Source organism: Erpetoichthys calabaricus, chromosome 8, assembly GCF_900747795.2.
Source record: "Erpetoichthys calabaricus chromosome 8, fErpCal1.3, whole genome shotgun sequence".
Classification (NCBI taxonomy): Eukaryota; Metazoa; Chordata; class Cladistia; order Polypteriformes; family Polypteridae; genus Erpetoichthys; species Erpetoichthys calabaricus.
In genome coordinates this window covers 16,756,480-16,770,960 of record NC_041401.2, presented here as the reverse complement: position 1 = coordinate 16,770,960, position 14,481 = coordinate 16,756,480, and the positions used below count along the sequence as shown (strand labels likewise).

Below are 14,481 nucleotides of genomic sequence, written 5' to 3'. Positions count from 1 at the left end.
TTTTAAGAATAGAGCTGCCAGGGAAGAGGAGAAGTGGAAGGCCTAAGAGAAGGTTTATGGATGTGGTGAGAGAGGACATGCAGGTGATGGGTGTGACAGAACAAGATGCAGAGGACAGAAAGATATGGAAGAAGATGATCCACTGTGGTGACCCCTAACAGGAGCAGCCCAAAGAAGAAGGAGAAGAAGAAGGTATTAATAAGCAATCATATGGGGGTCTGGAATAGAGCGATCCTATTTACATTATTTCTTATGGGAAAATTTGATTCAAAACTCCACCAAATCGAAACTCACCCAGCTTTATGGAACAGATCGATTTTGTGAGATACCACTGTACTTTCATATAAAGAATGAACCTGCCCCGTCCGTAGCTCCTTGGTGGACATCCCTACACACTGCCACCTATACTCATCGCCCCGGGCAGCACTATCCTGCTTCACTCCGCTACGTGAACCAGGTGTAGAAGCGGCAATAACTCTTTCACGGACTGGCACAAAATTTCTGACAGGCAGGGCCTGGTCTATGGACCGGCGGTTGAAAAGCACTGCTGTATATAATATGGTGTTGGAAATCCACAAAGGGAGCAAATAAATCAAGTAGCTTAAAATAGTTTTTTACTTTTCTCGCATACGAAGTATAGGGAAAGTATTGGAATCGTTCAAAAATTTGACCTCGAGATTTTGGTGAAACTTCAAGTTTTAGATCTCCCCGAGTCCGATTTACTTTCTCGTAAGGAAAGCATTGTAATCATTCAAAAATTTGATTTGGAGATTTTAATGAATCTCGATGTTTTAGACCTCCTTGAGTCGAAAATACAATTTTTGGAATTATGTCTGTGTGCGTGTGTGTGTGTGTGTAAACATGATAAATTGAGTACGCTTTCACTTAGGTCAACCAAATTTTACATACAAGTGGTCCAGATCTAATTATGCAATTATGCAATTTTTCATAACGCTGTTTATTTCATAGAGAATTCACAAAAAATTCTTTTTGTTGCCGGTAGATGGCAGCACCTGCCTTGCATTTGTTTATTACAAGATATTTTGAACAATTCTTTTGTCTTGCATTGTTTTCCTCCATTGCATTAAAAGTTGCATAATTAGATCTGGACCACCCTATATTAGATTAGGTACAAAATGTAGATTTCTATCAACTTTTGGGCTATTTCCGTTAACCGGAAGTGTTACTTTACCTTTTATTCATGCAGCTGCAGAGTCTGATTTATTCAACTTTACTTCTATAATAATTGTTCAATATATTATTAATTTGATTTGATTTGTTGTCTGCGGTGGGTTGGCACCCTGCCCGGGATTGGTTCCTGCCTTGTGCCCTGTGTTGGCTGGGATTGGCTCCAGCAGACCCCCATGACCCTGTGTTCGGATTCAGCGGGTTGGAAAATGGATGGATGGATGGTTTTGTTGTTGATGGTTCCTTAATGTACATGATATAAAAATATAATCATTGTCTTGCGATTTACTCCTCAAATATCCATCCCCATATTTTAGTGTATGAGAAAGTCGAGGGGAGACCACTCCTGAATTTTATTCCTAAACTTTCAATTCCTACCAGGAATCATCATCAGAGGAAAACGATTAGACTTACAGGAATCCAAGGCAATATATAGGAAATAAGGAGAGGAGGGTGGATGGAACATTGTCAGTTTCACCAGATGACTTTCAAAGCTGCCCCTCATTCAAGAGATTTCCAGACATATTTTTTTTCAAAAATAAGGAAACAGAGAGGCACACAGCTGACAAACAAGGCAGCAAGGAACACACCAAGCTTTAGTGAACACTTTGTTCTCATAGGCTTTACCGAGAGATTCCACATCTTTCAGAGGATCCACTCCTGGAGACAAGATGAAGAAGACCGGAGATGCTGGGCCACTCTCTTTGAAGGACTTGGCAAACTCCGTTTTGCGTACTTCAGTATACTTGGCTCCCAGTTTCTCTTCCACAAAATTTCTGGAAAAATAAAATTAACAGTTGGGATCCACAACATTTGCCAAAAGGTATCAGTGCTTTGCATTCAGTCAGTCATTTTCTAACCTGCCGATTACTGATCAGGGTCACAGTTGGTCTGCTGGAGCCTATCCCAGCTAGCATAGGGCGCAAGGCAGGAACAAACTCTCGTATGGCGAACACACACACACACACTCCAGCCACACACGAGGGCCAATTCAAGATCACAACTCCACCTAACCTGCATGTCTTAGGACTGTGGGACGAGACCGGTGCACCCAGAGGAAACCCACAGAGACATGGGGAGACCATGCAACCTCCATGCAGGGAGGACCCTGGTCTCTTTACTGCAAGGCAGCAGTGCTTCCAGTGTATCACCATGCTGCCTCACTTTGCATTCAGGTATATTTTATATTTATGCAAATATTGTGAATTCCATCGGGGTGGATAAATCAAAAAAAAAACAAAAAACTGTGCATTATGATTATTAAGATATCTCTCGGTATGAAATTTTTCTGTTCTTCGACTTTGATTTCCATCTTGTGGTTTGGCTCAGGGTACGTCGAGTATTCTGGTTATGGACTCTGTTGCTGTGTCTCATGCTCTAGGATTTCTTCCTGACCTTTGTCTATTCAATTCCTGCCCTCCCGATTACAACCTTGGCTTGTTATTACCATTATGATCCACCTTCAGAGTCCATGCCTTGAGGGGTCAGAGCACAAGGCGGTCCATTACAATATTAGGCAGGTAGTATAAATGTTGTGGCTGATTGGTGTATAACATATCGTAATATAATAAACCTTGAAGAAATTAGGCGGATAGGACTGATGAGCTTGTTGGGCTGAATGGCTTGTTCTCATCAAAACTGTCCAAGTGTTGTAATATTATAATGGAATAAAATCCTCCCACCACCCATAAAGCCTTAGTGCTGTGTTTCCCAGTGTTCTTCATAGAAAACCAAATCAGGTTACCACATTTTAGCCCTTCACCATCTCCTTTTGTCGGAAGACATCCTGAGATGGAAGAGTCAACGGTGGATAACTAATGGCATGGGCCTCCTAGTGACCGAAGCATCTACAGGCCGTGGTCCTGCGTATTCTTTGAGACTTTTCCACTCTCTTGTGGTGGCACCTTCTATCTTCCTTCTCTTCCAGTTTGCACCAACTTTCTAGTTCATATGCTGCAAGTTTCCCCAAGATCCAGTCATAAATCTAGAAGTTAAGCATGTCACAGACAGCCGGAGATCCTGAGCTCTCCACAATTACCCATAGCACGCTCTACCTGACAGCGTAGGTCATCCTGTCGGGACGCAGCGCACGCATCATAATTAACTTCTGCAGGGAGCTCTTGCTTTTCCACTCTTGAGGGAACTTCTCCTTTTCAGGACACTCGGACTCCACAACCTTTTTCCAGCGTTTGGGGGACCCCTCGATGTCCCGGTCCAGTCCACGGAATTCATCGATGAAACTCATGGTCTAAAAAAAAAAAAAGAGAGTAGAGGAAGGAGAAAGAACAACAGCGTGAACTTTAGTTGTTTTTGATTTCTTAAATTTGTTTTTCGCTTTGTTTTGTATTTGACTTTTTAATAAAGGAACTCTGAGGGTCTTAGAATGTTAAACTGTTACCTCGAAAACACAGTGTCACGCACATGCGCATGGGAGGCAGCTAAAAGGCTCAAAAGACGGTAATTCCTCGCCTCCTCCTTACTCTTTTCTATTAGTAGACCAATCACAGGAAATTTCGCTTGGGTCCGATGATGTCACTTCTGGGTCTGGCATCAAGACATCACTTCTGGTTCCTGCCTGATGGCATAATTTCCCGTCTGCCATATATATAAGCGCCATATTTTCCTATACTGATTTTTCTTTGTTATGGACTGATCTGTACCAATCTGAACCACATCTTTGCAGCCAATTGCAAGTATATGGGCGGCTTCCCCCAAACCTCTTTCATGTGTTGTCTGGATCATTTTACAACAGTAAAACATTCTTTTCCCAGGCAAAGGGAAAAAAAAATATCTGAGGGCAATAATCTGGCATTTCTACTGTAACGTGTTACACCCTCCGATTTATGGGAATAAAATAGGGAACCTCTGATTTTCCAGCATGATCGCACCGAAAGATCAGGTGTCCTTCATTAGCGCATTAGAACAATCTGGATGAGAACAAGCCATTCAGGCCAACAAAACCTTGCCAGGCCAGTTCTCTTAATTCCTCCAAAATAACATCAAGTCGAGTTTTGAAGGTCCCTAAAGTCCTACTGTCCACCACACTACTTGGTCACTTATTCCATGTGCTTGTGGTTCTGTGTGAAGAAAAACTTCCTAATGTTGTTGTGAAATTTGCTCTTAAGCTTCCAACTGTGTCCCCATGTTCTTGATGAACTCATTTTAAAGTCATCGTCTCGATCCACTGGACTAATTCCCTTCATCATTTTGAACACTTCAGTCAGGTCTCCTCTTAATCTTCTTTTTCTTAAACTGTAAAGGCTCAGCTCTTTTAATCTTTCCTCCTAACTCATCCCCTGTATCTTCTGAATCAGCCTAGTCGCTCTTCTCTGGACCTTTTTCTAGTGCTGCTATGTCTTTATGGAGACCAAAACTGCACTCAGGACTCCAGATGAGGCCTCACCAGTGTGTTATAAAGCTTGAGCAGAACCTCCTGTGACTTGTACTCCACACATCAAGGCGCTATATAACCTGACATTCTGTTAGCCTTCTTAATGGCTTCTGAACACTGTCTGGAAGTGTTCAAATTAGAACAGGGGTGGGCAATGTCAGTCCTGGAGGGCCACAGTGGCTGCAGATTTTTATTACAACCCAGTTTCTTAATGAGAAATTAATTATTGCTGATGCAGCGCTTATTATTCAAGAGACATTTTGAAGCTTCATTTTGGTGGCCTCACTTGTTAAGGTTCCCCACCCGTAATCGCTTATTTCAGTCTTAACAGCTGCATTCCCTGTTTTTAATGTCTCCTTATTAGCAATTAGGTGCAAACAGCAAAGGAGCCAGAAGTTCTCCAACTACCTTGTTTCCATTTACACCTGTGTGGATTCATAAACAAATAATAGAAAAATGTGACGGACTGAAAATGATCTCTTGAAGGCTTCAGATAATTTGGATGATGTCCTTGGAGAGGAAAAAATCTACGATATAAAAAAATAACATTGCAGACTAAAGAGGCGTAAAATTCAATAAGGTCTGAGACTGGCAAGGATTAGTTTCTGATTAAGCAATTAGGTTGCAACGAAAAACTGTAGCCACTGCAGTCCTCCAGGCCGGACGTTGCCCATCCATCCATCCATCCATTTTCCAACCCGCTGAATCCGAACACAGGGTCACGGGGGTCTGCTGGAGCCAATCCCAGCCAACACAGGGCACAAGGCAGGGAACCAATCCTGGGCAGGGTGCCAACCCACCACAGGACCGGACGTTGCCCACCTCTGTAAAACATTAGGCCAATTTTGTCAACATCATTCAGCCCAGCAAGCTTGTCAATCCTACTCACCTAAATGTTCTAAAATGGCTTTGACCTACTACATTACCTGGTCAGCAATTCCATGTGTCATTGGGTTTCTGTGTAAGGAAAACTTTTCTAATTTTGTACAACACCTGCCCTTATAAAGTTTCTAAAGTTTTGTGTTCTTGCTGCAGAATTGATTTTAAAGTCACCGTCTTGATTTGCTGTACTAATTACATCCATCCATCCATCCATCCATCCATCCATCCATCCATCCATCCATCCATCCATCCATCCGTCCATCCATCCATCCTCTTCTGCTTATCCGAGATCAGGTTGAGGGGGCAGCAGCTTGAGCAGAGATGCCCAGACTTCCTTCTCCCCGGCCACTTCTTCTAGCTCTTCCGGGGGAATCCCGAGGCGTTCCCAGGCCAGCCGGGAGACATAGTCCCTCCAGCGTGTCCTGGGTCTTCCCCGGGGCCTCCTCCCGGTTGGACGTGCCCGGAACACCTCACCAGGGAGGCGTCCAGGAGGCATCCTGATCAGATGCCCGAGCCACCTCATCTGACTCCTCTCGATGCGGAGGAGCAGCGGCTCTACTCTGAGCCCCTCCCAGATGACTGAGCTTCTCACCCTATCTTTAAGGAAGAGCCCAGACACCCTGCGGAGGAAACTCATTTCAGCCGCTTGTATTCGCAATCTCGTTCTTTCGGTCACTACCCATAGCTCATGACCATAGGTGAGGGTAGGAGCGTAGATCGACTGGTAAATTGAGAACTTTGCCTTACGGCTCAGCTCCTTTTTCACCACGACAGACCGATGCAGAACCCGACTGTCAATCTCCCGCTCCATTCTTCCCTCACTCGTGAACAAGACACCGAGATACTTGAACTCCTCCACTTGGGGCAGGATCTCGCCCAACCCTGAGAGGGCACTCCACCCTTTTCCGGATGAGGACCATGGTCTTGGATTTGGAGGTGCTGATTCCCATCCCAGCCACTTCACTCCTGGCTGCGAACAAATCCAGAGAGATCACGGCCTGATGAAGCAAACAGGACAACATCATCTGCAAAAAGCAGTGACCCAATCCTAATCCTGTACTAATTCCCAATTCCCAATGTCTCCTCACAGCTCATACTGCACCTCTCAGTCCTCTAGTTGCTCTTCTCTGGACTTTCCCTAGTGCTGCTTTGTCTCTTTTTTAATATGGAGACCAAAAGTGTGTGAAATACTCTGGATAAGGCCTGTATTAAAGGCACATTTAATTTTATGTTATTTTATAGCATGGAGAATCTATATATGGAGATGTTTAATTTTGTTTTACTTCATCCAGTTCTTTGTTTATGTAACATGGGAGACGAATCACATGACGCAACTCTCCTTATGTCACTGGTCATGGCAATACAAATATGGCGGCATTTCCATGTTTTAGTATCCCTCGATTGGATACACAAACAAATACTTTAGTGTAGTTAGTTTGTAAGCAAGCAGGCCAAGTGCTAGGTATTGTTTCAATATTTGATCCCTCTTGTTTCCTTGACTTTCATATATCTGGTTTGCCTCAGTCTCTCTGATTATTCTTGCTTTGTCCCCTTTCTGTCCCTCACTACGTCTAGCTGCACGTTATCCTGGTTGTCAATTTTCTTCTCACAAGAATATCTGGAGACAAATGTCTCACTTGTTCACCTTAATGAAAGGATAATTATCTGTGTGTGTGTGTGTGTGTGTGTTTGTCTGTGTGTCCATCCAGTTGTGATGTCTCTATCACTCCAACAGATGGTGCACTGCTAACTTTAACACTGCTTTTACAAATCCCATACCAAATGGCATACAACAGTGACATATGCATTACATTTGTCATTCCGGTAGATGGATCATCACAAACGTTTGTAGCAGACAACGTTCACATTACCAGACTGAAGTGTCTCTAATCGGATTTTTTTTTAATGTGACACAAATCTGATGTTTCCAGGGCTGTGTGGACACATAATTTCTGATCTTTTCAAATCAGATTGGAGTCACTTTCATACGTATTCCCAGATCACATACGTATCCAATTCATGGCCATGCCACATGATTGAGATTGGTCAGATCGGAATTCATGTGTTTTCTTGTTTATTCACATGGCCTGAGCACTGGCAAAGTAACAATGTGGGAGAGCTATAGCTGGTACAACAGTCATGGTCCCACCATTGCTGGCATCTTTCTCATAGCCACAAATCTCTTGGTTCAGCAGTGCCAGCAATAACTGCAAAAACAGCAACAGCTTGTCATCTGGCTTTTTTTCGCCTTCTCAATCAGCTCACGTGCAGCCGACGAACTGTTTGATGCCCTCCAGAGCAAAATGCAATGCGTACACTAGATACGAGCGCATCCATTTTGCTGGTTTTAATACCACCGTTTTGACTCAAAAATATGAAATATTTTGTTGTTGGTGACACACATGACTTGTGCACAAACATATCAGTGTACAGATGTGTGCTGCTTCAGAGGACTGATGTGTTCACATCCCAGTTAGATACGAGCGAGTCACTTGTACTTATGAATGTGAACCGTCAAGACTCGCAAATCCAATCTGAGTGAAAATTCAGAAATGAGCAATGAGGCTTGTAATGTGAATGTAGCGTTAATGCATTTTATTACAACTAATTTTTCAGAGGCACCATCTGTTGGAATGACTAACGCAATGCATTTTATTACTACAGGCATTATAAAATAGATTCCAACACATGGAATTTCTACATTGATTACTTAGTATTTATTAATGAACCGTAGTAAAGGGAATGCACACAAACATATGACTCAGACTGCATTCAGGAAGTTTTCAAAATTAAAATAATGCTAAGACTCGCCTGGATTGCTCAAATACTGACTTATAATTTTCAGTCATTACCTTGATTGCACTCCATGCTGAATTGGAAAGAAAATCCAAGGGGCTGTTATAGCTGTGGTCAATATTGAAGCGTAGAAGGAAATCCAGCTCTCGGGGGTTGATCTCTCTATTCATCAGCAAAAGCTGCAAAGTTCAAAATGGGATACAGAAAAGTGAAAAGGCAAGAAGATTACATACCTTCTGGTGCCGGGCAGACGGCAGCCTTTGCAGAAGCTCTCTCTCTCTCACTCTTTCTCTTTTCTTTTTCTAGTTTTTCATGTTTTAAGTATTATTGTTAAGATGAACTGCGATCCAGCATTTGGCTTGTTACTATAACATCCTAAATGGATTTTTAAATTGGAGATTTGCTGCCATCATCATAAACCTGAGTGTAGGCTCGTCACTACTGTTTTTCAGCTAAGCTCTGAACTTGATAGATGTCACAGCGTGAACACCGAAGATCTGAAGGCGTCTACAGCATTTGAGAATGTGTGAGTCTGTAGGACAGGATATTGGAGATATCCCCACACTCGGCTGGTAGCACTGCGATCACTAGCACAATCACTAATGGCTAAGGGGCTCTGTTACACCGTATTAGAGGGGCAGCTCATCTGACGAGGGAAAGACCGAAATTCAGGTGGGAGCATAAAAGTAACATGGAATGGTTTCAGATTTGGCCTGCTTCCACACAAGTTAGAAGAACTGTCACATGTCATACTGAGTGACCAGGAGTTCAGGTACTGTTGCATTATGGGGACTGTCGAGAACCAGCTTAGACTTTTTACTTTAGATACCACTTTAATGCTGGATGGGTTTCATCTGATAGGATCAGAAGGACCGGAAAAGGCAGGAATATGGGCTGGACATCTATGTGAATGAGTACAGCTGAAAAGACAAGTACACTAAAATTAGAACAAAAATGTGTGATTCAGATATTGAAATGCTGACTGAATTTGTCCACATTACTGCCTAAAGAGATAAGTCACATCATCCTTGTTAATGTTTACTGCCTGAGCCACAAAAAGGAGTCACTTAGTTACCAACACTCTAATGATGAATCATTCTGACCCTAGAATACTGGTGACTTCAACCAGGGGGACTCTGGAAGGAGCAAACATCTATCAGCATATTCAGTTTACTGGATCTGCTCTATTCAAATGTCAGTGCCTTTAAATGTAAACGTGTGGCACAACTGGGCAGAGCTGAACATATCTTACTGCCATCTATCTATCTATCTATCTATCTATCTATCTATCTATCTATCTATCTATCTATCTATCTATCTATCTATCTATCTATCTATCTATCTATCTATCTATCTATCTATCTATCTATCTATCTATCTATCTATCTATCTATCTATCATATAGCACCTTTCATCTATCTATCTATCTATCTATCTATCTATCTATCTATCTATCTATCTATCTATCTATCTATCTATCTATCTATCATATAGCACCTTTCATCTATCTATCTATCTATCTATCTATCTATCTATCTATCTATCTATCTATCTATCTATCTATCTATCTATCTATCTATCTATCTATCTATCTATCTATCTATCTATCTATCACACCTGGACACAAAACTTTACCTGAAAGGCCAGGCGAGCCGTGAAGGTGAGCTTGTCCCGTTCAAACAGTCCACGGCTGATGTAGTTGAAGGTGGAGAAAGTGATACAGTCGATGAGGTTGTCTACTCGCTTCTTTATGTCCTCCGAAGGTTCGGCCTGCTGCACGGCCTTGTGGAATACAACATTAAATGCCTAAAGAGAAAGAGACTTGTGAAGGAGAAGGGTCACATCAGCCTCTGACATACTCATCATGCACATCTTACCTTGAGTGAGAACTGGTACATTGGGTTTATTTTATTCAGGTCATTCATGATGAAGTAGAGGAGAGAGGACCTTGCCGCCACTGGACGATAGAACTCACGGGCTTCGTTGATTTTTAGCTCATTAACTTTGGCCTCCAGCACCTAAAGAGATGACAACACATTGGTGAAGCTCACATTACACTTTGACGGCCACAAGAGACATGTGTCTTTATTGCATATCTCAGGTTTCCTATCATGCCTTTCTTGAGGGTAAAGTTTGCCAAAATGGCTGACTCTGGAAAAGTCACCCTCTCAAAAAGTGGTTTTAGAGGTGGCTGATGTGCCATACACCAAACCCTGGACAAATCAAAGGATGTCTAAGAATTCATTCATTCGATTTGGAACTGAAGGCAGGAGCCCCAAATTCAAGGTGATGTTCCACTTTATCAATACGAATTTCAAAACCTAAGGAACTTGAACCAAAAACATTAACTCCAAAATTTGATGTCACAATAATTGGTGCAGCATAAAATGAATTTGATTCCCCACAATAGTGGAGGATGAAGCAGAGGCAGATATTACATATTGATATTAGAACATTACAAAATTTTGGATGAGATCAGGCCATACAGCCCAACACAGCTCACCAGTTCTATTCACGTAATTCCTTCAAAATAACATCAAGTCCAGTTCTGAATGTCCCTGAAGTCCTACTGTCCACCACATTGTTTTACACATCTAAGTCCCGACCACATGACTGCATTTTCAATTAAAAATGGACACATTAGTCTACATTATGACCTTAATCCACACTACCCCATCATTTTTGACAACCTGAAAACAAAGACTTAAAAACACCTTCCAGAGCGTTTGTAAGAGCGTACCTCTGAAAACGTACCATCAGTGTTTTGGTGCGGTGGGACGTAAATGTGGATTTCCGAAAATGATACTCGTGCTTATTTCATAGCCATTCCCTGATTGGATCCTGCTCGTTCCAAGGGCTTATTCCCTGATTGGTCACCTTGTCCAATGTGTATGGCAGCTGCAGCCATCCCAGACCATCACAGTTTCTATTGAAAATATTTCTTCAAGTCTCATAATTCCCGTCCATTTCCTGGTCCTATTCAACCATTCTTCTCTGCCTCGGCAAAAACTGCACAACCATAAAATTATCTGGGTGCCAGACTTAATGAAATTTGGGATCACACCAAGATATTAGGGTGGCGCACACTGCATTCGTCCATATGAAGAAAATGCCCTACAGCAGGGGTCAGTAACCTACGGCACACAGAACAATTTTCAATGGCACTCAGATTGAATTGAAATATAGTAAAAAAATATGTATTAATTACAGCACACGCATTTGCGCCCTCACCTAACCTTTGCACAGGCGACTCACATGTAAATAGAAACCATGTGTTCAGTGCAGGCCGTGGTACGTTAAAACAAACGTCTTGTTATTATTAAGTAATATACCGCCCTAAAATGACTCATAAAAGACAAAAACTTGATGTTCGCTCTTTTCAAGACTCTTAGACAAATTAAAATGGATTTGTAGAACAAAAGGATTGTGCTGGTGTGTGCGTTATGCCGTGTCAAGTGTACAAAGGCTTCATTATCAAACTAAACATCAGTCCACATTTAAAAAACTCTGATGAGAAAGTGAGGCTATAAAAAGGGCTGTTTCTGGCTTTAAGAAACAAACTACAGTACGTATTGTGGCGAGCGGCTGGGGGTGGTACCCAGCCGGTATGCCTGGAAGGACCGGAAGAGGGACTACGCCTCCTCTGGACCACAAGGAGGCAGCCGCCCTGCTTGGTATGGGGACCATGGGAACAGAGCATGGAAGCTATAGGAGCTATAGGAGCCAGGGGGCACCCAGATGCCTGAAGAGCCCTGGACGTCAGCACTTTCGCCACACCGAAGGAAAACCAGGGACACGCAGAGTGCTTCCGGGTGCTCAGCCGGCACTTCCACCACACCAGGAAGTGCCGGTAGACTTTCATCAAGGGGCACCTGGAGCACGTCGGGTGAACACAGAAGGGGCCCTCCATTCGATAGCTGGAGTCAGGTGGAAGTGGATACAGCTCGGAAGAGAGGAGTGGATGCGGTCAGAAAGAGAGGCATCGAAGAAAGAGGCCAGGACTACGGGTGACTGGTGCAGGGGCACTGGGTTGTGTGTACACAGTTGTAAATAGAAAATGTACAATAAACGTGTGGTTGGGTTTGAACCATCAGTGTCTGCCTGTTTGTGTCCGGGCTGCTTTCCACAGTGTTTTAGTTAAGTAATTGGAACCAAAAATAAGGCCACCGAACATAGTTATACAATTGCTTCACTTTAATTGATTAATAGCTCTGATTAATAATAAAGAATGATTAATCATATTAGATAGATAGATAGATAGATAGATAGATAGATAGATAGATAGATAGATAGATAGATAGATAGATAGATAGATACTTTATTAATCCCCAAAGGGAAATTCACATAAAGTATCTATCTATCTATCTATCTATCTATCTATCTATCTATCTATCTATCTATCTATCTATCTATCTATCTATCTATCTATCTATCTGTCTATCTATCTATCTATCTATCTATCTATCTATCTATCTATCTATCTATTTTAATTTTATTGACCATTTACATTTTTATTCCTGCGAGTGGATGTGTAGGCAGGGGCCTATAATGCTGTTACGATGGCCCTGGACGCTCCATGTGTCAAATGATATAAAACTCTGAGGCATGAACAAGGAGAGAGAAGTCCAACCTGTCATTAAAAAGAGGAATTTGGCCCGGGGTCGGCTATGTCCTTTACTGGTTGTTGCAGTTAGTTATGCAGGGGAAATTCAATTAATGGAGGGGACCGGGGAGTCGCAGGACATCATGGCTGCGGAACTTGAGATAGGAACTGGATAGGAATGACGGTGATCTCCTTCTTCTGAACAGAGGTGGACAGAATATTGTGGATCGGAATGGTTGCCAACATTGATTGAGGACGTGCCACATTAAGATAAAGAAGAATTGTGGGTGAGCCTTTCATTTCTGCCTCCTGGGTGTCTGGTGAAAATTGTGGTGTTGCCATTCTTCGCAGCCCGTTCAGCTGAACCATCGGTAGAGATGTGTTGAGATCAGTGTGTCCCAACCTGTGGACTGTGGCAGCATTGTGAGTGGGCTGCAGTTAACCTCAGAAGAAACCCAGCCCACCAACAGCTCTGACGATCATGCTCGATTCACAGCGGCAGGTGGATCATGGGTGACCCCAGAGGAAACCCCATCATCCATCTGTTTGATAATCGCATCTCAGTTTCACAGTGGCAGTATCAGATGTGGATCATGGCCGAACCTGGAGAAAACCCCATCATCCACTGGTCTGATGCTCATGCTCAGTTCACAGCAGCGGCATGGGATGCGGATCATAGCAGATTCTGGACAAAACCCCATTCACTGCTCCAATGATCATGCTGAATTCACATCATGGGTGACCCTAGAGAAAACCCCATCATCCATCGGTCCGATCACCATGCTCAATTGTGCAGCTGGATGATAAACTGGACTGGACTGCCAATACTGATGCTCCGTACAAGAAAAGACAGAGCCGACTATACTTCCTTAGAAGGCTGTCATCCTTCAACATCTGCAATAAGATGCTGCAGATGTTCTATCAGACGGTTGTGGCGAGCGCCCTCTTCTATGCGGTGGTGTGCTGGGGAGGCAGCATAAAGAAGAGGGACGCCTCATGCCTGGACAAACTGGTGAGGAAGGCAGGCTCTATTGTTGGCATGGAGCTGGACAGTTTGACATCTGTGGCAGAGCGACGGGCGCTGAGCAGACTCCTGTCAATCATGGAGAATCCACTGCATCCACTGAACAGGATCATCTCCAGACAGAGGAGCAGCTTCAGCGACAGACTGCTGTCACCGTCCTGCTCCACTGACAGACTGAGGAGATCGTTCCTCCCCCATACTATGCGACTCTTCAATTCCACCGGTGGGGTAAACGTTAACATTATACAGTTATTGTCTGTTATACTTGCATTATTATCAATCTTTAATTTAATATTGTTTTTTATCAGTATGCTGCTGCTGCAATATGTGAATTTCCCCTTGGGATTAATAAAGTATCTATCTATCTATCTATCTATCTATCTATCTATCTATCTATCTATCTATCTATCTATCTATCTATCTATCTATCTATCTATCTATCTATCTATCTATCTATCTATCTATCTATCTATCTATCTATCTATCTATCTATCTATCTATCTAATTCACAGAGGCGGCATCAGATGGACAACCCTGGACAAAACCCCATCCACTGCTCCAATGATCGCGTTCGATTCACAGCACTAGCATTGCAGG

General features: G+C 42.9%; 1 protein-coding gene across 1 annotated transcript in view; it reads right to left on the bottom strand.

Annotated features, from left to right (window-relative positions):
• Window positions 1-14,481, bottom strand: part of dnah9l (dynein, axonemal, heavy polypeptide 9 like) — a 514,436-nt gene that overhangs the window by 106,971 nt on the left and 392,984 nt on the right. The window contains exons 56-60 of the mRNA XM_051930607.1: window positions 10,135-10,275; window positions 9,893-10,063; window positions 8,314-8,436; window positions 3,243-3,436; window positions 1,816-1,964 (exon numbers count right to left, since the gene is read on the bottom strand). Of these exons, the coding sequence (XP_051786567.1) occupies window positions 1,816-1,964; window positions 3,243-3,436; window positions 8,314-8,436; window positions 9,893-10,063; window positions 10,135-10,275 (778 nt within the window). The remainder of the gene's footprint in view (window positions 1-1,815; window positions 1,965-3,242; window positions 3,437-8,313; window positions 8,437-9,892; window positions 10,064-10,134; window positions 10,276-14,481) is intronic.